Source organism: Tremella mesenterica, assembly GCF_000271645.1.
Source record: "Tremella mesenterica DSM 1558 unplaced genomic scaffold TREMEscaffold_5, whole genome shotgun sequence".
NCBI lineage: Eukaryota > Fungi > Basidiomycota > Tremellomycetes > Tremellales > Tremellaceae > Tremella > Tremella mesenterica.
In genome coordinates, this window is record NW_006711229.1 from 1402687 (window position 1) to 1426421 (window position 23735).

General features: G+C 47.3%; 7 protein-coding genes across 7 annotated transcripts in view; 4 read left to right on the forward strand and 3 right to left on the reverse strand.

Annotated features, from left to right (window-relative positions):
* Positions 1-1134: 1134 nt before the first annotated feature.
* Positions 1135-2739, forward strand: TREMEDRAFT_73933 (uncharacterized protein; the record flags this gene model as incomplete). The annotated part of the gene is made up of 2 exons (XM_007004804.1): positions 1135-1572; positions 1810-2739. The coding sequence occupies 2 exons, from the start codon at positions 1135-1137 to the stop codon at positions 2284-2286; spliced, it is 915 nt and encodes a 304-aa protein (XP_007004866.1). The 3' UTR covers positions 2287-2739.
* A 168-nt stretch (positions 2740-2907) lies between these two features.
* Positions 2908-4672, reverse strand: TREMEDRAFT_62521 (uncharacterized protein; the record flags this gene model as incomplete). Its single annotated transcript, XM_007004684.1, has 3 exons — positions 2908-2978; positions 3027-4165; positions 4281-4672. The coding sequence occupies 3 exons, from the start codon at positions 4670-4672 to the stop codon at positions 2908-2910; spliced, it is 1602 nt and encodes a 533-aa protein (XP_007004746.1).
* Positions 4673-5247: 575 nt separating this feature from the next.
* TREMEDRAFT_62522 (uncharacterized protein) lies at positions 5248-7247 on the forward strand (the record flags this gene model as incomplete). Its single annotated transcript, XM_007004685.1, has 3 exons — positions 5248-5794; positions 5838-6314; positions 6556-7247. 3 exons carry the CDS (start codon positions 5248-5250, stop codon positions 7245-7247), a joined length of 1716 nt encoding a protein of 571 aa, XP_007004747.1.
* A 344-nt stretch (positions 7248-7591) lies between these two features.
* Positions 7592-12218, reverse strand: TREMEDRAFT_62523 (uncharacterized protein; the record flags this gene model as incomplete). Its single annotated transcript, XM_007004686.1, has 17 exons — positions 7592-8132; positions 8359-8999; positions 9098-9334; positions 9382-9699; positions 9875-10043; positions 10088-10165; positions 10217-10380; positions 10422-10687; positions 10732-10784; positions 10823-11019; positions 11070-11153; positions 11175-11307; positions 11354-11412; positions 11603-11665; positions 11714-11857; positions 11898-11922; positions 12076-12218. 17 exons carry the CDS (start codon positions 12216-12218, stop codon positions 7592-7594), a joined length of 3315 nt encoding a protein of 1104 aa, XP_007004748.1.
* A 536-nt stretch (positions 12219-12754) lies between these two features.
* On the forward strand, positions 12755-14123 carry TREMEDRAFT_30918 (uncharacterized protein; the record flags this gene model as incomplete). Its single annotated transcript, XM_007004416.1, has 8 exons — positions 12755-12928; positions 12978-13095; positions 13148-13249; positions 13292-13401; positions 13454-13588; positions 13635-13738; positions 13791-13950; positions 14013-14123. 8 exons carry the CDS (start codon positions 12755-12757, stop codon positions 14121-14123), a joined length of 1014 nt encoding a protein of 337 aa, XP_007004478.1.
* Positions 14124-14496: 373 nt separating this feature from the next.
* On the forward strand, positions 14497-15112 carry TREMEDRAFT_62525 (uncharacterized protein; the record flags this gene model as incomplete). Its single annotated transcript, XM_007004687.1, has 2 exons — positions 14497-14998; positions 15099-15112. 2 exons carry the CDS (start codon positions 14497-14499, stop codon positions 15110-15112), a joined length of 516 nt encoding a protein of 171 aa, XP_007004749.1.
* A 132-nt stretch (positions 15113-15244) lies between these two features.
* Positions 15245-23735, reverse strand: part of TREMEDRAFT_73934 (uncharacterized protein) — a gene marked incomplete at its 5' end in the record, with an annotated part of 9278 nt that continues 787 nt past the window's right edge. The window contains 23 exons of the mRNA XM_007004805.1: positions 15245-15540; positions 15637-15715; positions 15782-15965; positions 16020-16179; positions 16223-16717; positions 16761-17035; positions 17081-17321; positions 17365-17507; positions 17548-17636; positions 17680-17920; positions 17967-18085; positions 18128-18573; positions 18615-18974; positions 19019-19223; positions 19271-19302; positions 19482-19846; positions 19947-21463; positions 21504-21687; positions 21729-22191; positions 22236-23209; positions 23269-23337; positions 23377-23553; positions 23597-23714. Coding sequence (XP_007004867.1) covers positions 15297-15540; positions 15637-15715; positions 15782-15965; positions 16020-16179; positions 16223-16717; positions 16761-17035; positions 17081-17321; positions 17365-17507; positions 17548-17636; positions 17680-17920; positions 17967-18085; positions 18128-18573; positions 18615-18974; positions 19019-19223; positions 19271-19302; positions 19482-19846; positions 19947-21463; positions 21504-21687; positions 21729-22191; positions 22236-23209; positions 23269-23337; positions 23377-23553; positions 23597-23714 — 7180 coding nt within the window. The 3' untranslated portion in view covers positions 15245-15296. The remainder of the gene's footprint in view (positions 15541-15636; positions 15716-15781; positions 15966-16019; positions 16180-16222; positions 16718-16760; positions 17036-17080; positions 17322-17364; positions 17508-17547; positions 17637-17679; positions 17921-17966; positions 18086-18127; positions 18574-18614; positions 18975-19018; positions 19224-19270; positions 19303-19481; positions 19847-19946; positions 21464-21503; positions 21688-21728; positions 22192-22235; positions 23210-23268; positions 23338-23376; positions 23554-23596; positions 23715-23735) is intronic.

Sequence of the window (23735 nt, forward strand, 5' to 3'; positions counted from 1 at the left end):
CACAATTGTCCCATTTTATGAACAACTTTTGAACCCCTAAAAAGTAATGTTTCCCTTGATCCCTGATCTATCGGTGCGGCACGGCGAACGGATGTTTCAGGAAATCCCGGGTTTTCGGACCTGATTGTTCTAGACCCAATTGACCCTTGAGTTTCTCCGATCCGAGGCTGCTGTTCACCCGCGGCCCGCGGCATGGGTTTCCCCCCCCCCCAAAGAGAAAACTCGGCCTTCGGGGAATATGACGTCTGGATACTCTCCGAAAACCACGTGTCATACCTCTGGTGGCTTGTCATTCGTTAGTTACCCCTCAAAATCCATTTTGAGGGTTGTCAAAAAAAGAAAAACAAGTGACCTTTCTTTCTCTATTCTCTCCAACTCTTACTCCTTCCCTTCTCACCCTCTCCCCCTCTCCCCCGTCTCCCCTCTATCTAATCCGTCTTCGACCCTCCCAAAAGAGGAGTCCTACCACACAGTCCCGGCGCATCCGGAGAACAAGAGAGAAAAACTACCAGAACCGATCAGATCCCATCCACGGTAGCAGCACGGTTCCGAATTAGGGGGAGGATCCAAAAAGAGGGTACTACTCTTTTCTTTAATGTATTGAGACGACACAACACTCTTTTTTTTCTCTACTACACTACTATCAACCATACTGTCTTTACGTCTTTCACTCTCTTTCTTCCACTGACTGTAAAAAAGAAAAAAAGAAAAAACATTCTCGAGATCTTACAGTGGTGGTCACCTGTAACTTGGTTACTTCAAATTAAAAAACCCCTCGAGTGATCACGATCAACTATCAGTTTATAACCTTCCTTTAACGGCATCCCTTCCTAAAACGCCAAGAAGTGCAACATCTGAGTATAACGCCCCTCGCTCCACTCAAAGATCCGTAAACGGTGGTGCGGTGCGATATTACAGTACGGTCAGTTTTGTAATCCCATCTCTTTCTCTTTGTATACTTTGACTAACAAGCAGAGCTTGCTATACAAACAAAACATTCATCTCTCTCAAAACCGACAATCCTTTCAATTACACACTCTCTGATTTTTCTTCACATTTCGAATACTCACTCTCTCAAAACGAACTTGATTTTTAAACATCCCTCATCGATATCTCCATTGAAAGTCGACTAAAATGTACACATCAAATTCTTTTTTACTCCTTCTCTTACCCCTCGTCGCGGCATTCGCAGATCCAGCTTTACACAAAGCAGCAAGATCTAGATCTAGACATCTCCCAGCGAATCCATTACAAATCCGTCATAATGTCAAAGCGCGACATGACGAACTCGAACATGTTTCCCCAAGAATATCAAAGAGGGATTCTTATAATGGTCGAGCTACATTCTACGATGTCGGTTTAGGAGCTTGTGGTTGGTGGAACGTAGCTTCGGATTACATCGTTGCACAGAATTCCGATCAATTCGGATCTTCTTATCCTTCACCTAATTGTGGGAAATCTATCACTATTTCTTATGGTGGGAAAACGGCTGTAGCTCAAATCGCGGATGAATGTCCTACTTGTCCTTATGGAGGTTTGGATATGAGTAGATCTTTGTTTGATCATTTTGCTGTGAGTTGGTAGTTCCCCCCACCTCTCTTTAACAACCATTTTGACCTTCGCATCTCGTTATCCTCCCTTTCCCCTTTCCCCCCTTCTGCTTCACTCGATACGCCACACTTGGTCCTTTTGACAATCCTCAGCCATTCAATCGGTTTTTCTTCTCCGGACATACCCAGTATCTTGCTCTGTGAGCTGTGTGGAACATCGGCTGGAAGAAGAAAAACGAATAAAAATACTGACTTTCAGTCCGAAGATGTAGGAACTTTTCAAATGACTTGGTGGTATAACGATGGTTCTTCTTCACCAACAACGACCACCACCACTACTCAATACACTCCAACATCCACTTACACACCACCGACATCAACATACGTAGCACCAACAAGTACTTACACTCCACCTCCATCGACATCTACAACTACCACCGATACCTCTACTTCCGTACCTACATCCACATCCATTTCAACATCTATCTCTATCACCGCTTCCACTTCCGCGTCAATATCCGCTAGTGAAAGTATAAGCGCTTCGGCGAGTCCTAGTCTTATTCCTGTGGCTGCGATGCAGAACAGTACAGTACCCATCACTTCGAATTCTACTGAAGTAGGTGATGTGGGTGATGTAGAGGATCATCAAGTTCAGATGCAATTAGGGAATTTGGTTTTGATGAGTCAAGCAGTGGCCACGTTAGGTCAAGTGGTCGTTGCTGCTGCGTCCAGTTGAGGATAGTCTTCGTTCAGTTGGATCTCGTATATTCATGGAGATTTCTTCATTGGAGATCTTGCTCTTTTGCTTCATTTGACACTCCTTCTTATTGCCATAACAAGTGAATTGTACGGGATGAATGAAATTTGGAAAGGAAAGAGTGAAGGAAGATAAATGGGATGGATGAGAAGGAGAAAGTGGTCAAAGGAAGTGAACGGGGGATGGTGGAGCGTGGCTCAATTGGTCTGGTAGCATGGACGATAAACACTTTCTTTCAATGAAGGACATTTTGACATTTTGACACGTTATTTACATTTTGGGCTTTGGGTAGTATCTATCAATTCTTTTTGTATCATAGTCACCCACTGTCCCATGAACAATTTTGCACTTGAAACCACTTATCTTCCTACTCTGATAATCATGAAGAGAACGGAGTATATGTCCAAAATGCATCGTTGTTATCATGCTTTCATCTGACCCTCATTCCCCTTACTGCTGTTTGTGTTGAGGTACAGCCCGTGAATTCATGCTGCGTCTGGATAAATCTGTCATAACTCGTTGTCAACAATTTTTAACTTTCATAACATCCAAACCATCCAACACCTCGATATCTCCTGTATTTGTATCCCACGACCACACCTAAAAACCGGGACATGATTCAACAACAAAACTATCCTTTACCCTTTCGTATTCACCCTCGACCATTTGCGCTGAACGGATAGATGTGAAACCGTAGACTTTTCATCCCTCCCACGCACTGGTACTCAATAACGGTCCCCCCAAAGCTGCCTGCGCCATACCCACACCCACATCCGACCCTATTCCTCCGTTTGTGGACATTGCCCCAACACCGAGCATGGGACCTAAAGAACCATTGGAGCTGATATACGCCTGAGAATTAGATTGAGGGAACAAAGCTAGTGCTTGTTGAGGAGTGAGATTTTGGAAAGATTGTCCTATCGTTCCTCCATTCGCCATACTCTGCATTCCATTTCTCATTCCTTGCATGATTTGGTTTCCTCCTCCCTGTACCCCTCCTCCCACGTGGTGTGAATTTTGGACGTGTTGAATATTGTGCATGTTTTGGATTCCCGCCATTGTCAGACCCGATGGTGCGGTCGGATTCTGAGAGTTGGTAAATTGTCCGTTGTTGCTTCCACTTTGCCTACGAGCGAGTTCTGTCTGTAATTGTAACATGGCGGGATTGACCCCTCCAACATTGGGTTGTGCATATAAAGAAGGAGCAGAAGAAGGCTGTTGATGTTGATTTTGTAATTGTGGAAGAGAATTTTGATTATGTTGTTGATTTTGAATCGGTTGTTGAAAAGTAAAAGAATCCTTTCTACTTGGTGTCATCTCACTCTGACCTGATGTTCTCCGCTGAATACCCTGCGGCGTCGAAGAGTTTTGTATGGGATATGACTGAGGGTACGTATCGGACGTTTGCATATTTTGATAAGGATATGGAGACTGTGTATGTGATGCCGATTTGGGAGGATATGAAGGCCGAGACGGATGACCAGGTTGAGAAGAAGAAGAAGGAAAAGACGAGACGTCGAATTGTGATGGATGATTTTGGGTGGTGAAAGAATCGGTATTTGGTATTGATGATTTCACAGGTGAATGTGATTTAGGATCATGTTGAGATGTATGACCGTTACTGTATTGTTCCATTGATCCCATGTGATCTGTTTGCTGTGGCGTAGACTCAAGTAATGGAAGTGGAGATGGATTAGAGGAAGAAGGAGAATCATCGGATGGAGGGACAGATGTAGATGTTCGTACGGGTAATCCATGAGTGTAATAACGTGTAGAATGTCGGTCGACGAGGAAAGATTGAGTGTTGTAATCCCATTGAGGACCTCTTTCACTTCGTGCTCGAATCAGGAGTGAATTCCTATTTATCAATCAAGAAACTTGTTTCTTCGTATATTCCAACATCATGACACACTCATATACCCTTGGAGAAAGGATATCGAGCGAAAATCACTATATCAAATGTGAAAACTCACCAATAACTCGCTCCAGTTTGTATCTCCCCCCGATCAACCTCTTTCCTTTTTCCTGTGGACATTGGCGTCTCCCCAACCTGAATGTTTTCGACTTCCTGAACACCTCCTGTGTTCCCTTCACTTTCTATCGGTGCGTTGTCCGGAGTCATAGGTGTCACACTCTCCCTAGCGGCCAACATGGCCAATTTCCGTTTAGTCTTCCAATGCAACGGCGGGCTGGATTGACGTTTCCTCGCCACCGAGTTTGGTGGTCCGGGTAATGGTGAGGAGATCGATGGAGCTGGAGGAGGAGTAGAAGGTCCCGCGTAAGGTTTAGGAGGAAGGAACGAATCGATATTCATGACTTGACCATTCTGCCGGGCTAAATCCCGGGCGATCATCAAGACATCCATATGGGGAGGATCGGATGTATAAGGTGATGGTGAAGGTAAGAGGAGTGTGATGGATTTAGGAGCGTGGGATCGTGGCATTTTGTATGATTCTTTCCTTCTGTTATATGATCCGATGGCTTGAAAAAGTGGATGAGTCAGTTTCAATGTTTCGAAATCTGATGAAAGCTTCTAAGAAGTGCCGGTGGTCGGAGGTCGGATGAATTTGGTGAGAGGGTCCGACAAGTCCCCCGCCAAAATGATTCAGGCCAGTGTTTATTCACACGGATGTTTGTGGGGTGCACTGATGAATAGGGAGAGATCAGAGGTGGAGATTAGAGGAGAGTGAAAGACAGGCGCGAAAGGGGAAGAAGGAAGAAAGTTGAAATCGAGAAAGCTGTGAGGAAGCTTCGACCTGACTGACAATGGGATCATGCCACGTGTCATTCACAAATAATTGTCAGGCTGCTTCCACCTTTCGAACCGCTGTGTCGCCATCTTGACGACTAACGAGTAAATTAATCTAAACTACTATTAGCTACAAGGTATTCAACTGATTCGATGACAGTCAGGAGGTTGAAACACTTGACCATTATCCCATGCTCCTTAGCTTCATCCAGATACTCCTTTTGTACTCATACTATATCTCAACATGTGCCGCCCAATCTGCTACGTCCACATCCAGCATCACCGCCCCTTCCTCCATTCCGACAATAACCATACCTACCTTACCTTCCCTCCTAGCCCTCTCTCCTCTTAACTTGTCTCACCCTTCCCTGTCACTATCTCTTCCACAATCAGACTCTCTATATGTAACTCTCAACCTATGTTCCCTATCCTCCAATACCTCTCTCCTCCCTACCATCCGCCTATCTACCTCCGACCCACCCAGCTTCATTCTCGGTAGTCGGACCTCTGTTGATGTGACTTCCGGCGGATTCCATTCTTCTCCTAACAAACGTAGTCGGAGTGGTATTACCTGGGAACTGGAATGGGATAGAGGATTCGCAAATTGGACCTCTAGCTCTCTGTCTGCATCCGTCAATCTACTCATCGGTCTTGGTTTGTCGGACGATGGGATTGACACAAGTGTCATCACAAATGCAGATGGTAATGTCGTTGTTCAAATTGGTCTTTCCTCCCAAAGTAAGCTCATCTTTCACTCCACAATCAGCAAGCTAAGACTTAGAACCCATCCATTCCCTATCTCCAACATTCCCTTTGCTGGGAGATACGACCTCAACCACTGCTCTCATCTTTTCTCCTATACTACAATACTCACCCCAAATTCAACCCACGTACCCTGTTTACACCTTTCCACAAGCTCAACTCACACTTCCTTCTTTCTCCCCATCCACCCCGACCAACTTCAGCTCAACGAATATGTCGTTGATGCTCCTTCCCACAAATGAATCTCCCACTACTCAAGGTTTGGATCATTCATCATGCGCCGTGAGATTGGTGAATGATACGAAAGGAATATCTACGACGAACAATATCATTTTCAACTCGTCAGAACCTACTTGGATGTCTGTCGGTGGGGAAAAAGGGTTCAGAGTGTTTTGGGTTGTAGGGGGATTGACAGCTGGGGGGACGAATTATACCGCTTGGGTTGTGGATGATCAAGGAATGTTGAGTCGACCCATATGGTTGACTACCAAAGAAGGTAAGTAAGCTACTTACGTTGCTTCACATTCAAATCAAATATCTATTTGCACCCTTTACTTAGTGATTCCTATCCTCTGCATTGTGCCGCACTTCTATGGAAGCCTTGTCAATTCCATTTGTTCTTTTGTTGATAGCAGACACCTTTCCATGTCAATTAACCCTTCCAACTCCACTCTGTCCCTCTATAGGGTATTCATCACCATTACCTATCAACTCCACCGCGGTTACTTCACCATCAGGTGACCTCATCTCTCCCACTTCACCGATCTCAACTCTCCCACAGGCGATCGTGGATCTCGTCACCTCTTCCCTCGAAGCATTCTCCGTCTCACTCACTACGACAGCTTGTGGTCGAGATCAATATTCTCACGTCTCAACATGTCTAGATTGTTACACTGCATATCGAGATTGGGTATGTCGGGTTACCATCCCACGATGCGGATCATCTCTTCCGATCTCTTCTACTTCCCCATTTCAATCCCAAAATGTCATCGCCCTCTCTTCCACAACTCAAGGGACGGACATCCAAGAAAGACAAAACTCAGAGCAAGATCTACGAGTAGAGGTACGAAACTATGACGATCGAAATTTACTCAAGCAAATCGAAATGAAAAGAATCAACGACGACGAAAAGGTCCTTCCGCCAGGTCCATTTACAATCCAAAGAACTTCCACCTCCGCTAGAATCCCCTCACTTGACCCAGTGTATACATACGACTATCTAGAACTCTTGCCTTGTCTCTCGACGTGTAATGCGGTCGATAGGGCGTGTCCCGCTGTACTCTTGTTCCGATGTCCGAGTAGGAGCGTACGTACGGCTAATGAAAGTTATGCCTTCTATGGACATGATAATGATGTGGGGGATGGGAGTGGTGTCACCGGTCAGTCCGCTAGCGATAGATGGGGGAATGTGTGGTGTAATGGGCCTTGATGAGCCTCGATGATCTTTATCTCCAATGTCGACTTCCCTCGAGTGGGATACCACCAGAGACATGCAGCCTGTCGAAGGCCTCATGGATGTCTGTCTATATAGGGTGGACTCGCACCCCAACGAGAGGGAGCCGGTCACCCAGCCATCACCACCGCGAGCCATGTTCATTTTGATGTGGGTAGGTCTAGAAACATGACGTCAGATGGGTGGTCCCATTCAAAGCATCTAAACAAATGTGGTATACATCTCATGAATGTCATTATTCTACCCAAACTCGTACCGTTCTCAACATACGTAGATATCGTCAATATCCTTCTAAACATCGTAACAATCTCGAACCAGCTTTATTCCACAGTCAAACGATATTCCACCGAACAAGTCATCATATCATCCGGAGCCAAATCAGCGAACCCATACACCTTCATCCGACCAGATTCGAGTATACGTACGCAGAATTGCTGACCGTAACGTTTGCCCACTACTCCTTCCTGCTCTACTCCTTTCTTCCGACCGAACCTGGTTTCGATACCAGAAGTCTGAAGGTGGGTCATGGGATGGGGTACGAATTCCCAACATGCTCCCCAGAGCGTTCCAGCTTCCTCGGTTTCGGGCTCGTTTGAGGTCGTATCGGACGCTAATTTCAGCGAAGAGACGGGCAAAAGGTCAGGGGTGAGTGGGAAGAGAATAGGACGCATGGTACCGTACAATAATGGGAGCCATGGGAGAGCGGTCATTTGTGGTATCGAGGCGAATGTGGAGGTTTTGTCAAAGCTCATTACTGGCAGGGAAGGGTGAGTGAAAGTTCCTATAGCTGCACTTGGGGAAAGGATTGGAGGATCGGAGATGGGAGGGGTGAGTGAGGGTGGTGGGTAGAGTGTTTGGAGTCTGTATGTCAACTTCAGCGTCGACACACTCATCATTTGTAGCGTAGCACTTGAGTGAAAGCCGACTTCCCAATTAGACGTGAGAGAACGTGGATATCTGAAAAGCTGATCGTTGGTATTGTAGATAAGGACGAAACATAGGATGACCAAATGCAATGGAGATGTTCTTGTGAAGGACAGACTGAATGTTTTCCGGGTTGAAGAGAAAGAGTCAGTACTCTACTCACCTTCCCACCCAATCCTCCTTTTCAAGTCCAGCGATAATTTCCACCAACCTCATCATAGTCCAACCCATCACAGCATTTCCCTCTTCAGCATTACAAGCCATCCACCATCCTATTTCATAATCAGGAAGCATTACCAAACCAGTTCGATATCCAGCACCTAAACCAACATGTAATAACATTTTGACACCTCGATGTGAACAGGTCCACATACCCATCCCATATTTCATATTGTCCAACCAAGGGAAGGCGAATACAAGTGGGAAAAAAGCGTCCATTTGCGGTACGCAAGCTTCTTCGAACCTTTTAGAAGTGGAGAGATATTTAAGCCATAGTGACATATCTCTTGCAGATGAGAAAAGACCGAAACCACCATATGAAGTGACGAGTGGAAGAGGACAGGTAAGAGGTTCAGGAGTACCAGTAGGACTGTATTGAGCTGCAGCATCCGTCGAACTGGAAGTGTAGGATGTAGATGTCATTCCTATTTTTGACACAAAGGACGATACCAAAGAGGGGTAGGTATCGCGAGTAGAAAAAGACACTTTGGTTATCAAGGTCGGAAGGAGGTCGTATCCTGCGTTACTGTATTGAAACGCTTTTCCTGATTTATGAGTAGCGGGTAGATGGGCCAAGCGTTCTACCTACTGAGTCAGCTTTGCACAAATGCCCAGAAACATTCAAGCCAGTCGACTAAACATGAGATCTTTGATGGGAAATTTCAAGCGAGATGTTGACTCACCATATCCATCTCCCAATATTTCTCATGATACCCCATGTTCCATCCTGGCATACCTGATCGATGACACAACAAGTTCCGTACCGTCACCTCATCCGCCCCGGGTGTGGCAAACTTGAAGTCCGGGATGAGCTCCTTGACCTTTGTGTCAAGCCCTTTAGGAGTTTCGGTGGTCGTAAACTCTTCCGCTGCAATGATGGATGTGAACAATTTGGTCAGGGAACATAGTGGGAATCTGGTCTGCATCATCAACACAGACAGGTTTCGAGTTCCAGTAAAAGACTCACCGAGTCAGTGACGGGCAATCCGGGAGAAGCCTCACCGTAACAGCGGATGAGAGTGTCTGTGAGGTCCGTCGAGGAGGCTAGTTGTCCTGATTTGGGAAGACGAACAAGGCTCAGTACAACCCCTGGAACAGAGTATGAGTCCATCAATCTCACGAGAGAATCATCAAAGTCCTTCGTGAGGACAGTCTCGAGGTTAAGAAGGTGTTTCGTCATCTTAAGCGGTATGAATTTGATTATTTCAGTTGCCAAATAACGTGTGAGAAGTAAGAAGTGGAAATCAAACCAAGAATCCAGTAACATATGTACCAGACGGACACCCTGACGACAGGAAGCTTATCTGACGGCGGTAGCGGGTCGTCCTGATCGGCCTGAAGAATTTGCCGGATAACCGAACACCCTTTCCAACTTTTGAACCCTGCATTTGGGAAACCTGCATGCCATCAAGACTAGTTACACGTTAGCGGCGGACGAGAATCGGACAAGATCCACTTACAGAGCTTGGGGTACTCGAACTGGCCTCGCCAGACTCCGGCAGGGTCAAAAGTCTCAGCTTGGACCTCACGGGAGCCCCGTCGAGGGCATGAGGAGCGGATCGTTTTCGCCATCGTGACGGAGTGCGGAAAGGGATCTTTCCCTCCACGACCATCTCTAATTCTGTGACACTGACCATCAGATAACATCGCCAAGCAAGTGACACATCACTGACCGATCACGGATCCTCTCATTTTCCGGTTGGTACACTAATGCCTCCCGATACGCTGCCAAGGTCGTCACCAAGTCTCGTCTGCCATATGAGAAGAAGCTGTTTGAGCCAACATCATGCAAAAGGACCTACTTTTCGTGATGGTCCCTGGCAAAGTCGACCAAAACGCGGAATCGATCTTGCTTTTGTTCCTCCGTGAGGGAGGTAGCATTTTCTTTCACAAACGGCATGGAACTAAGCGTTTCGGAGTGAGTCAATTCGGCCTCACTTTCAGTCTTTGATTGAAGTTCCAAGACCTGCAATGTTGGTCAAATATTTTGATCATGGAATTGCTCACAATTCGCTTTACGTCGTCCTCTGTCAGTCCCGACGGTTTGACAGGTCCATCATTCTTGACCATGGGGCGAGCATTATTTGACAGTACACTAAGAGGCACCCGTGTCGCCCCAATAGATGTACGGCTGGTGACAGACACAGTACGCGCCGGCAACGACACCCTACGCATGGATGACGAAGTTGCTCGGACAGAACTTGGCCCTCGGATTGGCAACGACGCTCTAGGTCTAGGGCATTGGGTGGTGATGGGATCTTCTTTGCTCGAGTCTGCAGCTTAGCACGTGTCATCTGGCGGTGACCCGTTGACTAACCTGGTATGTCTATGTAAATTCTGTCCTTGATCTTCTTGCTACGATCACCGAACCTAGCTGTAAGCAGCCGTTCGCGAAAGCCTCTACTCACTGTAAGGTGTTGAATGTACCGGCTCGGTATTTCTCCCCGGGAGCCACGCAACAGATCATCAGACATCGTGAAGTTCCTCCCAGAGAGTCTTGCATGAGCCTAGTGAGCTTGCAAGTCCGAAAACTTGGCTTTTGGCCGGCTAATATCTGATCCACTATTCTTCCAAGATGTGATAATGAGGTGTTGATCGCTTTGCTCTACTCATTTCAGCGTCCACGTCCAACTCAAAACACGTGAAGAGACTCACCTCTGCCATGCGCTCCTTATCGTTTCCCGTCAATCGGTTGTTCTCCGATCCAGCAAGGTCGCATAACCACGGGTCAGTGCGAGTCTAATTGGAGTGTTAACCTACCATGATTTTCCCTTTCGCCGTTGAATGAGTCTTTTCGTCCCGGATCTCAACATGTATGGAGAGGATAGCATGAGAACGTGAGGATTGACTGTTGAGCTTTGTGGACGCGGTTTTCCGTCGTGCATTTGCGACTCTACACGTTTAACATGAGACCTAATCGGCCATTACCCAAAGCTCACTGGTATACGGCGTCAAAGTCTCCCATCGACCCGATGGGTAAGACGGTAAGACCAGGAATCTGTGGCTGGCCTTGACTCTCGAGTATTTGCAGAGGTTGGGGCTATTTAGAATGAGCCTCCGATCTTCTTCCCACGTCTGGCCTCTCACCGTATTGTCTGTTCTATCGGCAAGAAGGTCATATACTTGGTCCTTCAGTATCTCCTTCTCCGTTAGCCGAGCCCTGGTCGCTTTCGAACGCCGAAACACACAAGATACGTAACGGAGACATCGACATTCCGACCCGAGCTACCAGCGCTGTCGCCCAGTATGCTCTGAGAGGTTCAGCTAGCCTCGACGGCGTTACAGACAGCACAAATTACCTCTACGACCTGTGGTATGATTCCGGGCTCTTCGGATGTACCTTGCATAGTCTTCAAAACATCAGCTGGCTCATCTCTCGGGAACTTGCGACACACGAAAGTCTTGCCACTGCCCGTAACGCCGAACGCTACGACCGTCGCGTTCTTACGGTCAGCTCACTTCTATAGGTCTCTATCTGCTCACTTGACCCGATAGGACATGCTGTACTCTGATCAGTCAGCTTGAGGGACACAAGGAAAAGGTCGACTTGCAGAGGTTGTACACCTTCGAATACGGTCTTTTGAGATGAGTGACCATCGTAAGATCTATCGTACCTGTAGTGTGAGTCACAGGGGGAGTCAGGGGAGATAGATACACGTACGAGAATGTAACAAGGCTGGATCCAGCGGAGTTCAGAGTGCTGATGGTATTTGAAGAGACAGAGAGATGCGCTGGGTTGAAATGTCCGTCGTCGACGACGTGAGGTCGCACCCTAGCATGCGCTTGAATGCTTTTGTCCTGCATGGTGCTGAGTGATTATTCGATTCGGAGCACGTCAGTATCCCGGTAGATGTCAGAGAAAAAGACAGTGAATATGAGTGGTGTTCGGAAGCATGGACATTCTTGTTGACCCAAGTAGAGTTTTGATCAACCCCCTCCATCGGTCAGAGCGCTCTATCAGTTGCAACTCGGAGAAATCCGATCTGACATGGATTTTCTACTGTGAGGAATCTGCGCTGAATATGGCTCTACCAACATGTGAAAGGTCGAAGACGACGTATTCCCCTCGTCAAAAGCAAAGTAAGTAAGTTACTATGAGACGAGCTGGGTTATCGACTTTCTGTACGGTGCGTCGGTGACATACCGCCACTCCCGGCGTTTTCGGCGATTTACACCGATCACCTACCAGAAATCAAAATCAGTCGCGTCAACAACCAGTTTGACGACGAACAACATCACTGCGGTAACAATGAGAACCTCTAATCAACCCACAGCGGCCAGGCAATCCATCTCACGCCATGTAGATCAGTGAGTTTATCCCCCATCACCTCTCATACTCGATGCTCACCTACAGACTCATCGCTTCCTCCTCCGACCCGCTTCATCTGGAGAAATACAGAGATCAATTTCATGAAAGGGCTCTCAGAGATGTGACAGGTCATGGCAATGACTCGGCTTTGGTACTGGACCCCAGTAACCCGTTACTGGTCAAAGCGGAGATGGAAGCTCAGAAGGTAAGTCTTCCCCCTCACATTCCGCATCGAGGCAAATTGACCATGACAGGATTACTTTCGCCGACTAAAATTCACTTACCTCGAACAAGAGGCCAAGAGAAACTTCCTTTTCTCAATCACGGGTGATGAGCCCCAAGTAGTGCCACCAGGAGAAAACGAAGAGAGAGGTTGGTGTTTTTCCACTCCTCGACCCTGTGTATACCAAGCTGATGACTGCAGAAATAATCAACGCGCAGAAGAAAGCAGCTCTGAAAGCTTTGAAAGAGGAGATTGCGACGATGCAACAAGAAGCGGTCCAACTTGCTCGAATGAATGCTCAACGTCAGTTACAAAACTCCTCAAGTAGCATCAGCTGACAGGTAGGCCAACTGAATTTGTCAAATACCATGACCGAAGTGCAAAAAGAGCAGAAACAGATCAAAGAGATGGAGTTGGAGTTGCAACGTATACGAACCACCTACCCTCCAGATCACGTCAGTGCAAAAGATACATGAGCCGTAAATGAGGGTGCTGATAATTCCTCAGAGATTAACTTCGAGTCAAGCGGAGAAAGTACTCGACGAGCAAGTAGTCGAAATCCAACGTTTGACAGAAGAAATATCTACAACTGTCGTTGAGACGGATAAAGCAAGGGAGGAAGTGACTCGACTCGCCAAAGAAGTCAGCATTCTTCGCTTGGAAACTTACCTTCTGCTGATGACTGCAGGTACAGCGACTTGGTCCTCAACGAGATAGAGAAGAAGCACGAGCGAAAGAAGTCCGAGAGGGCAGAGAAGCAGGGGATACAAAGGTGGACGAGGTCTGTCGAAGGTACATTCTTTTACCGTCCAAACTTGACTTCTGGCGGTCACTCATCCTGCAGTTTGTCTGCAAGCATCGTCACGTATCGAGGTATCATGGGAATCCGAGAAATTAAAGCACCGTCAGATCGTGAACTTCAGTTGACATACGACGTTCCATCTAAAGATCCTATCACTCTCATCATCGAGTTTGATCAATCCAAACGGTTAGCAGGGGCTAGGGTGAGTACAGCAGTCAACATTCCTTATCGCACGATATGGCAAAGGGATATGTTGACGTTCAGTTGCTAGGTAGCGATATCGATATCGGAGAATCTGTCGACCACTGCGTAAGCAGCAACGACGTTCCAGGTCTCATCGCAGATGTTCTCATCAGGATTCGATCTCCTTTATAATGTGTGTTTGTGTTAGTTGTATCATTTTGATTTCTCCTATCTGTATACTCCAATCATCTCACATTGCACATACTGAACACTGAACTAAGATTGAGTGAGGACCATTGAGAGAAAAAATACCATCGTTACACATCTGTTTTGACGCTGTATAAAGGTGACTGACCATTGACTAGTCATCCTTTCTTTTCCACTCCTTTGTACTCTGGCACAATCATACTCACCTCCTTTCTTCTACTACTGTGCTAATCGACTATCTCTCCATTCGTACATCTACACATGTTGACATCTCCCACCCGCATCAGGAGTAGCTGACAAGTCTAATTTCTTTCACTTTTTGACCTAACAAAAACAATCATCGATATTTAACACACAAATGTCAAATCAACACAGCCACGATGCGGCTCTCGTGTTCGAAAATGATATGGGTGAAGAAGGAATCACAACGTCCCATTTCACTTCGGGTGATACTCCTACCGAAAATAACCGAATGTTGGGCAGGAAGAAGAATAAATCTAAGATGAAAGGATCGGAGAAGAAGAAAAGGAAAAGAAGAGTATATACATTCCAAACGTATAACGGTCTGAATACAGGCTCTTACGATATAGACCATTCCGATGAGGATACTCCATCTTTCCTTTCGATGGAAGATATAGGGATGCGGGAGGTAAGAGAGATAGTGGGAATTGGGGGAAATGAGAGTTTCAAAACCAAATCATCTCAAGATGGTCAATCACAAAGAGATTCATCTCAATTGACCGTAATTTCAAATGAAGGGGAAGAGAGTCGAAGGTTTATATGGCGGATGAAAGATTTTCGTAGACCACAAATCTCCTTGATATCGCATAAGGGGTATATGATACGAGAGAATATTAAGTGTAAGTAGTAGAGTGTTGGTGTGGTTATATGATAAATCTCCCACAGGTGAGTTTCATCAATGAGCATGTGAGAGAAAAGAAGACAAAGCTGATGTTGTAGTTGTATCAAAATGATATACGGATCTTTCTCCTTCGCATGTATCAGTACGATTCCACTACGTCATCTTCATACCCCCCGATCTGTTCCATGCGGAAAGAGTAGAGTACCAATCAGTCATACCTGTTAAAATGTTACAGAATAAAATGTAAAAGATTTATCATGCAAATGCAATGCAAAGTCTCTTCAAACTAGACAAAATCATCTTATCAACCCTTGAACCTGTCCATCCTCTTTATACCTCGTTAAACTCCTCATCAACTCCCTCGCTTCTCTTGCCGGTCGAGCGATAGCGGAACCTTCCACCGCTACACTCGCAGACACCTTACGGGCTATATCACCCACGACTTCGAGTTCGTAGAACGCTTCTGGACATGTCTCCAATACGGACAAGATCGAAATACTGACCAATGCTGTGGGAGGGGTGGGAGCTGCTAGGAAGGTACTATTAAGTCAGTCATCACTACCTTATGCAGAGAAAATACATGCGTTCTTGAGTGAATAAGTGGGTAATGTGAGAAGGTGGTAGAGTGAGACTTACTCTACTATAGAACGTATACTATCAGGATCATTCTTTGCCAAACCAGCAATGACCTTTCCAATAGCTTGATTATAGTTTTCTACTTTTATCAGAGTCGAATCACAAACGAAATCAAAAAGCAAGTGAGAGAAAGAAAAAGACATACCATGCCGTCCTTCCATAAACGCCTCCTCGACAAGATCTATAATAGCCGTTCTGGCCGCTGGACCAATATTCTTTCCCGCACTATTACAAACGGCCGCAAGGGCTTGTACCATCGAAGGTGCAATATCCTTTTCGCTAGATTTGATCCCACCTATCAATTCCGTAATGAGAGGATCTACTCGAGTCTTCAAAGTCAATCATCACTCCGCAAAACAGCAAAAGTAAGAACGAAAACCCACTTGATGCTTCATCAATTCCCCTAGACCAGCTGCTGCTCTAGTTCGGACAGAAGCTGCAGCAGGATCAGAAGCAGACTTGACGAAAGTTCTTGTGAGTTGGGGGTGGAAAGGTCGGACCAGCTGAGGAACCTCTTCTAGCAGTACGGTCAAAGCGAGTAATCTGTTAAATCAGTCTCTGAACAAGCTTCTAACGTTTAACTCACATAGCACTCTTGATCTGAGGAGCGATACCTGCTCCTGAAATCACACGGATGAGCGGACCGGTGAGTTGAATTATATATGGTTTGATGGCTGATTCTGTCGTTCGTTGTACTAATTCCCCAATACCCAAAGCTGCTTGTTCACGTTGTTCTTGTGTTCCCGAAAGAACACCAGCAAGAAGGATAGGAACGATAGATTGAACACCTTTTGGTCTTGAAAACCCAGCAACGTCCACACCTGATATAGCGGTTGACTCGATAGATCTACGGAGAACGACAACGAGATCTTTCAGATCGTCTTGTGGGATAGTCTTGACGAAATTATCTAATGCCTGCCAGGCGGCATTGACGACTTTTTCAGCAGGGTCGGCGAACATTGAAATGAGAATTCGGATCCAGTCGACACGATAGTCTGAAGTGTCGGCAGTGTTGACCTGACAGAATGTTCCAAACGCATGACAAGCACTGGCACGTATTGTCGATCGTGGATCCTTTGCCCTGAGGTGATTAGCACGGCCACGGTATGGTGATGAAGACGTACCATTCCATGAGCAATAATTCAAGAACATGAACTCCGTCAGTATCAGTCACGGACGATAGAAGAGATTCTATGGCTGCTTGTAATTCCGATTTCACATCTTCCGACTTTTCATTCTCTAACGATTTGATAAGTGCGCCTAGCACAGTATCCAATCGACGGTTGAGTGCTGTACCAGCAACCTTGACCAAAGAACCCAGGGCACGAGCATTGAATGCTGTGATGGGTTGAGCAACGAGGGTAGGGATGAGTATTGGGAATACACTGTTCGCGCGGACCTGATGAGTCAGTTGAACGTCTGCAGGAATCCAGTGTGAACTGACACTCATGACTTCCTTTAAAGCCTGAAGGGCAGTCTCTGAACTCTCTCCGGGATTACGCATCGCTTCCAGTAAAGTGGGGATGGTTTGATCGACAGCTTTGGTTCCGAGGAAATGTTGCATAGCGTCGAACGTCTTTGCAGCCGCCGATCTGACAGATGCTTCGGGGTCGACCAAGGCCGTTCGGACGGATGAGATGATTGCATCTCCGTAATCGCCAAGGATCTCTTTGTTCGAAGCCGCCCTCCCACGTCAGCTTCGTCATAAATGTAGTTCTCTCAGCTCACATGACATCGGCAAAGGCGAGACAGGCTCCCTCCTTCGTTGCTGCGTCCGAAGCGGTGATGGCTTTCTGCAAGATGGGAATGATTTCTGAGAAGATTCTCTCTCCATTCTTCCTGCACAATTCTCCAAGTGTCCTGGAGGCGGTCTGCATCGTTAGCATCAACGTCCCCTTCACAAAGACTTACCTCCTGCTGCTCGATATGAAGGTCTCCAAGAAGACCCATGATGAGCTGCATGAGTACCGGCAGAATTTCTCTTGTCGTACGAGGCGTGTCTGCGTGTGAGTCTCATATATACGAAGAAGGTGAGGAGCTCACTCTGTACCAGTGCTTTCCAGATATGGACAGACGCTTGTCTGACTGTACTGACATTGTCTTGTCGAACAATGTAAAGAGTAGCAAGAACTCTATCTCGTCTCTCTGGTCCAAGAGCTGCCAGCAAAGCTTTTCGTGCGTTGTCTGCGTTGTGCGCAGGTACCTCTTCGTCTTCCAATTCCACCTTCCCGCTGATACCCGTGACCCGGTATAGCAATTCTCCAGTGAGGGAGATGGACGATTGCTGGAACAGTCAGTCCACAATACATCGATGACGACTCTTGACTCACTCTGATCCGCCAAGAGCCATCGAGCATACCTCTCTCCAACTCAGGGAGTAGAAGATCGACAGCCTTGCTCGAATAATTGGCGATAATCATCTTACCTGCGCGCATGGAAGCCTCTCGCACTGTTCGTGAGTAAGGTCCAAAGTCTAAACGGCATGACTGACCGAACTCTGAGTCGTCCGCTAGACCATTGAGAATGGGCGGTATGATTCTTCCCAGATGAGGTGAGAATCTGTGCCCGAAAGTAGTAGGTAGGTAAACCAGTAAGGAGATGAAGCCTTCTCGTACATATGCTCGAGGGGATGCAGTGTTGGCGATGACATCGGGTAGCAAACCCTCCATTCTGTCCATACCCAGACCAGATAGAACTTCGGAGAGTCCTTGAGCAGCGCCTTGTCGATCAACCCCGCTCGTATCGGATTTCAACGTATGAAGCAGCTGGTTGACTAATTCGGGGAAGTTCTGTTCGCCTAACCTTTCCACTAAAGTACCCAGAGACTTGGCTGCAGTGGCCCTAGCCTCGGGGACGGGGTCGACGAGGACTTCATGTACAAGAGGCATTAGCTCATTGAGATAGGGCACCAGGTCTCTTGATTCTGTCAAAGAAGCCCTACGTTGTCAGCTCAATCACGTATATCACGCCCAACTCACATGTTGCCAACGATCTGGACAGCACGACGTTTAATCTCCGAACTTCTCTGTCGTAGACCTCTATCAATGATCGGCATAACCAACGCCAATGACGGCGCGTCAAGATAATGCTCGAAGGAGGTTTTGAGCAGAGCCGATAGCGCTTTGGTGATATTGGCAGTCGGATCGGCTAGAGCTTTCATCAGTGTATTTTGGATTGCTTTCACTTCAGGGTTGTTGAGAACCTCGCCGAACCGTTTCAAGCTGGTGTTGGCGGCCGCTTTCACTTGAGCATGTGAATCATTGATGACTCCAGTCAAATGAGGAATGATGGTCGGAAGGGATAAAGATAACTGTTTGGGAGCACAGAATGCCATGGATCTGCGCATATCAGCGACTGGTGAGCGAGCCTTCAACCTACTTACCCGAGAAGCTCGATGGATCCCTTTTTGATCCTCCATTGCTTTTCTTCTAGTCCGTTCAAAAGAGTTGGTAGCATGAGCTTGACACAATGACCTGAGATTCGGGACATGATGATCTTGGCGGCGTCTTGGGTTGCTTCTCGGACGTCGGCGTTGGTATCGCCGAAGAGGGCGAGTAAGAGAGGGACGATGCTCAAGATATACGGCTCTGACTTTTAGCCTATGACGTGAACAAGACATCGCGAGATGACTTACCGAATGCCTTGCCAAGTGTTGCAGAGAGGGTTCTGCCAATTAGCATCCATGTGATGAGACGTATCATATGCTCTGCCCTAGTCTCTACCCCTAGGACAAGCGGGCGCAACGTATGACCAAGACCTTTTACAAGCTCGAAACACCACATCGCAAGGTAATTGTCGTCAGGTCGACAAGAGTGAAGCAGATACGAGATTATGACTAGACTCACTCGAAAGCGAACAAAGCCCCCTGTCTGGCTTGATACGATCCCTTGTCTTCGGCAGCCTCCTTCAGCTTGTCCATGAGTTCATACTCTTTGATCATGGTCAATCCTCTCCCCTTCACCACACCGGCTAAACCGTACGCTGCTCCTCTTCGCGAAGCATATTTGCTGCCCGTGGTCAGAGTGGAGAACAACTTGTCCACCAAATATTCTGCCTCATCTCCCATGGTTTGGACTAAGGGAGGTAAACAGTCAGCCACAGCAGACTGTACCAACTCCGAGGGAGTGTTGAGTGCTTCCACCAGACGGTCTACGACTTGAGGAATACGCGAGTCTTGAGGATCGAGATGTCGAGCAAGGCGTCCGAATAGCTGCTACATCAATATTTCCCCTTCTTGATTTCACCTGGTCGTACGATCGCGCTTGGTCAAACGAGAAAGAAAAGAAGGGAGTGTGTCTGGAGAGACTCACAATTACAACAGCTTCCTTGATATAGTCTTCAGTTTCTGAAGACCCACTTTGCCCACCCAGAGTTCCCTCGAACATCTTCATAAGGTCCGCCACATGCTCACCGCCATGAAAATCCACCAACGCTGTGCTAGCCGCCAACATAGCCCTTCGGACTTGTCCATTTCTGTCACCTAAGGCTTGACGAGCGATCATGAATTCGAACATCGATACGACAGCGTCTGCCGGGAACAGAGGGGACAACTTCTCCAATGCCAATGCGACGGCTATCCGGCTTTCGAATGGATCTGGTCGGTTCAACGTTTCAGGAATCACCATTCCAAACCTATCGAACTCTGGCTGTAGCTCTCGAGCCTTGTCCGCATATAAAGCTTGCAGTCCGTCCAGCGTGGGTAAGACTTGAGATGGAAATTGCTGAGCGGCAGTGGCGAGTGCACTGGCGGTGCTGATCCGAACGGCGTTGGTGTCATGCGTAAGATATGTCAGAAGAGATGATAGGTACGTCTCTGGAACATCGAGACCATTGTCTTCCCATAAATGTCTGGCAAGAGAAGAGTTTTGATCGTCCGCATCATGTACTGCAATCCACAATTCTTGTGAATAATCCATGTCGGTGAGGTCGACAGGCTGCAAAGCCTGCAGAACAGCATTGCGAACGTTGGCATCTTTTGACAGTGTACCAGCGATGAGTCGGTTTGATTCTTCCAACGTAGCAACGTCCTTGATGGCGGCTCCTAGATCAACTAACGCAGAAGAAGCATCTTTGGCTAGTCTAGAATGAGTGCCGATGATATCGATGAGCATTTGGATAGTGTCCAATCTAGGGAACGCATCATCGGCGAATTCACCACAACACGCAGCGATGATGTTAACGACGAGGGTGAGCTGTTCTTGTGCTTCATCACTTTGGGCAGAGGGAGTGCCGATTCCGCCAAGAGAAACGACACGAGCGAGTAGAAGACTGACGAGAGAAAAAGAGGTGTTGTCGAGTGGGGTTTGGTCTGCCACGAATTGAAGTTGATGGAGAAGTCGAGTAACGAGTTCACCGATGGGTTCGTCCAGATAGTCTTCCGGGACTGAACGGGAGTTATAGCTTCTTAGAATGGCTGCAAGTAACAATCGCCGATACTCTCCTAATCTTTGCGATGCTAGGGTAGCAAACTGTATGAAGACCTTGAAAGCTTCGTCTTCAACAAGGAACTCGCCAGAAGCAAATACACTCTTGAGCATGGCTTGAGCCATCTCACCGACGTGTTTCATGACCACTTCAGAATTGGAAGCGATCAAGCTCTGAATGAGCTGTATGCCTCGTGCAAGTCGTGCTTGAGTGATCCGAATCCGTTCTCGAACTTCAGCTTCTCTTGCTTGTTCGGTTTCCACAAGAGCCTTCTGTTCTTTTGTCAAAGCGGGTCCATTGGACTTCTTTTGGGATAATGAAGCGCGAACTTCCTGTTCCCATTTTTTGGTGGCATAATCCCTGGAATTCTTGTTCTCTGGCAGATCTTTGTTGTGCGATAAGACTTCCTCGTCAGCAACCCGTACATGATTCGATAGACTCACCATCAACGTATAGGTGATCAGAGGGCGTACTCCATATACCACGTTCTTCCTCTCCAATGAAGTCTAACGAGGAAGGATCTAAGTCGCTTCGTACTTGCGAGAGTGTGGCATTCACGTAGATACTGGGACATAGGAAGCATAATGTCGTCAGCGCTCTGTAAGCCGCTTGAGCCATGTTGGGATCCTGACAAGTCAGCGTTGCTCAGCATCAAGGCACAGACTGACCCGTGGCGGTACAGCAGCAGCCTCCCATATGTGTTTCAAGATTTTCTCGCTCATGTCCATGGCAACCGTAGTCGGATCCAAGCGGAGAGACTGTACCAGAGTGATCCAGGATATCTGAGCGTCTTCATCGATCCCCGGGTGATGTGATAAGATCAAGAAGTCGATAGCAATCTCTTCTCGCGCCACTTGAGGGGCAGTGAAAGCTTCATGGAGGGCTGCCTGAAGGAGTCGACCGACGTCTCGAGATTTTGATCTGATCCCTCCCTCATCATCTCCTATAAAAGGGAGATTCTGATGTGACACCTCTGCCTCGAACCATACTGTGAGAGCATCTCTGATCAGCCAGCTGATAGTTTTTGGCTGAGACCCAGAGAGTTTACAGATGGCTTGCAGAGTTGAACGTCGAATTTCCGAATGTTTCGAGTCGAAAGCCAGATGAATGAAGGCGTTTCCCAACGCGACTCTGAACATTAGCCCCAGTGCTCGTTTGTCATTCTTGAGGCTTACCGGATGGTATGGGTGTTCAGCTTGTCCGACAAGGTGGTAGGAACCATTTCCAAACTTCTCAACAACCATAATTCGTCCTCGGCCGCCGGCAACCGGGCACGCACCTTGTCATTCAGCAGGAATGAGGGTTTAGCGCCAGTCGAAAGGATCATTGTCATATGTGGACTCGTGAAAAGCTGGGCGCACTCCGTCACATTGGCCAACGGGCCTAGAGTCAATGCGACGACCACAAAACCTTCCAAAAACCCTCCAACAACGGCCGGTTGATTGCTTGTCGCACTAGCCAACGAAGTCGCTAGCGCAGGCGTGATTGAGTGAATGAATTTCCATCCTTCAGAAGAGAATTGACCTCCTCTCTCATGTACCTTCCAAATAGCAGATCCCACGGCGTGTGCCACTCCTCGACGTGAGGCCAGCTTGATTGAGGAGAATTCTTTGACCAGGGTCGATGTCGACGCTGGTGAGATCGTCGTAGATGAGGTCAAGGAGTATGAGAGATGAGGGATTATTGCAGTGCACAAAGCGTGAAGAGCGGCTTCATTACTTTCTTTGCTGATGAGAGGGGAGAGAGTTTCGAAAACGATAGCCGAAGTCTGATCTGAGGGAGGAAGGATAGTGACCATGTCGAAGAGACACAAACGATGCTCGGCACTGGCGGTTTTGCCACTTTTGGGTAAAGCGAGGATCTCCGTGGTGACTTTGGCTAGGACCTCGTGGGACTGACAGCGGTCACAAAGAGCCGCCATAAAAGCCACTGCCTTCGCTCGTGTCTCGACATTTGAGGATTTGGAGGCTGACAAGGCTGCGGCGGTAAGTTTGCCAGGTAGGATACTAGAAATGTCATGTGGAGAAGAAGATACAAGGTGGGTTGTGAGAGGCAAAGCAATCTCAGGAGAGCGTAGGAGCATTCTCTCGGCGTTGGGAAGAAGTTTAGTGATCAGGTCATCCGAAGTGACAAATTCACGTAGAAACTCCTGAAATGCAGTCTTGCGAATGAGCACTATACCTACCACGAACAGAGAGAATGACTTACAAGAACATAGTTGTGCAAAGCCGACTTTGCGCCAAGGACATGGGTGGAGTAAAATGTCAAGTTAGCATCCTGCCCGTCAGCTATGTCTAGTCCACGTGACTCGCTCACCTTTTGATGCTGAACAGCTTCCCTTCCATCCCTCACCTTCACTTCTTTAGCTTTACTTGGCGCCCGTAATCGGAGAGCCACTCCAATGATATGGCCGATAAGTACCGAGAGTTTCACAGGGTTTGTGATGGTTCTGGTAAGAAGTAACTTGAGGATAGAGGGAAGACCGTCCCTAAACTTGGATGTGAGCCCTGGTCCACATCAAGCAGATTGGACTTACCTCCCTCAAAACCCTCCATATTCGTATCCCTACTTTATGTCTTAAACGAACAGCCTTTGTGGCGCCCAGTTTGTCCATACTAGCCTCAAAAGCATCAAGCAAGTTCTTTGGTTTACGTCTAACTCTTCAGTTATCCCAA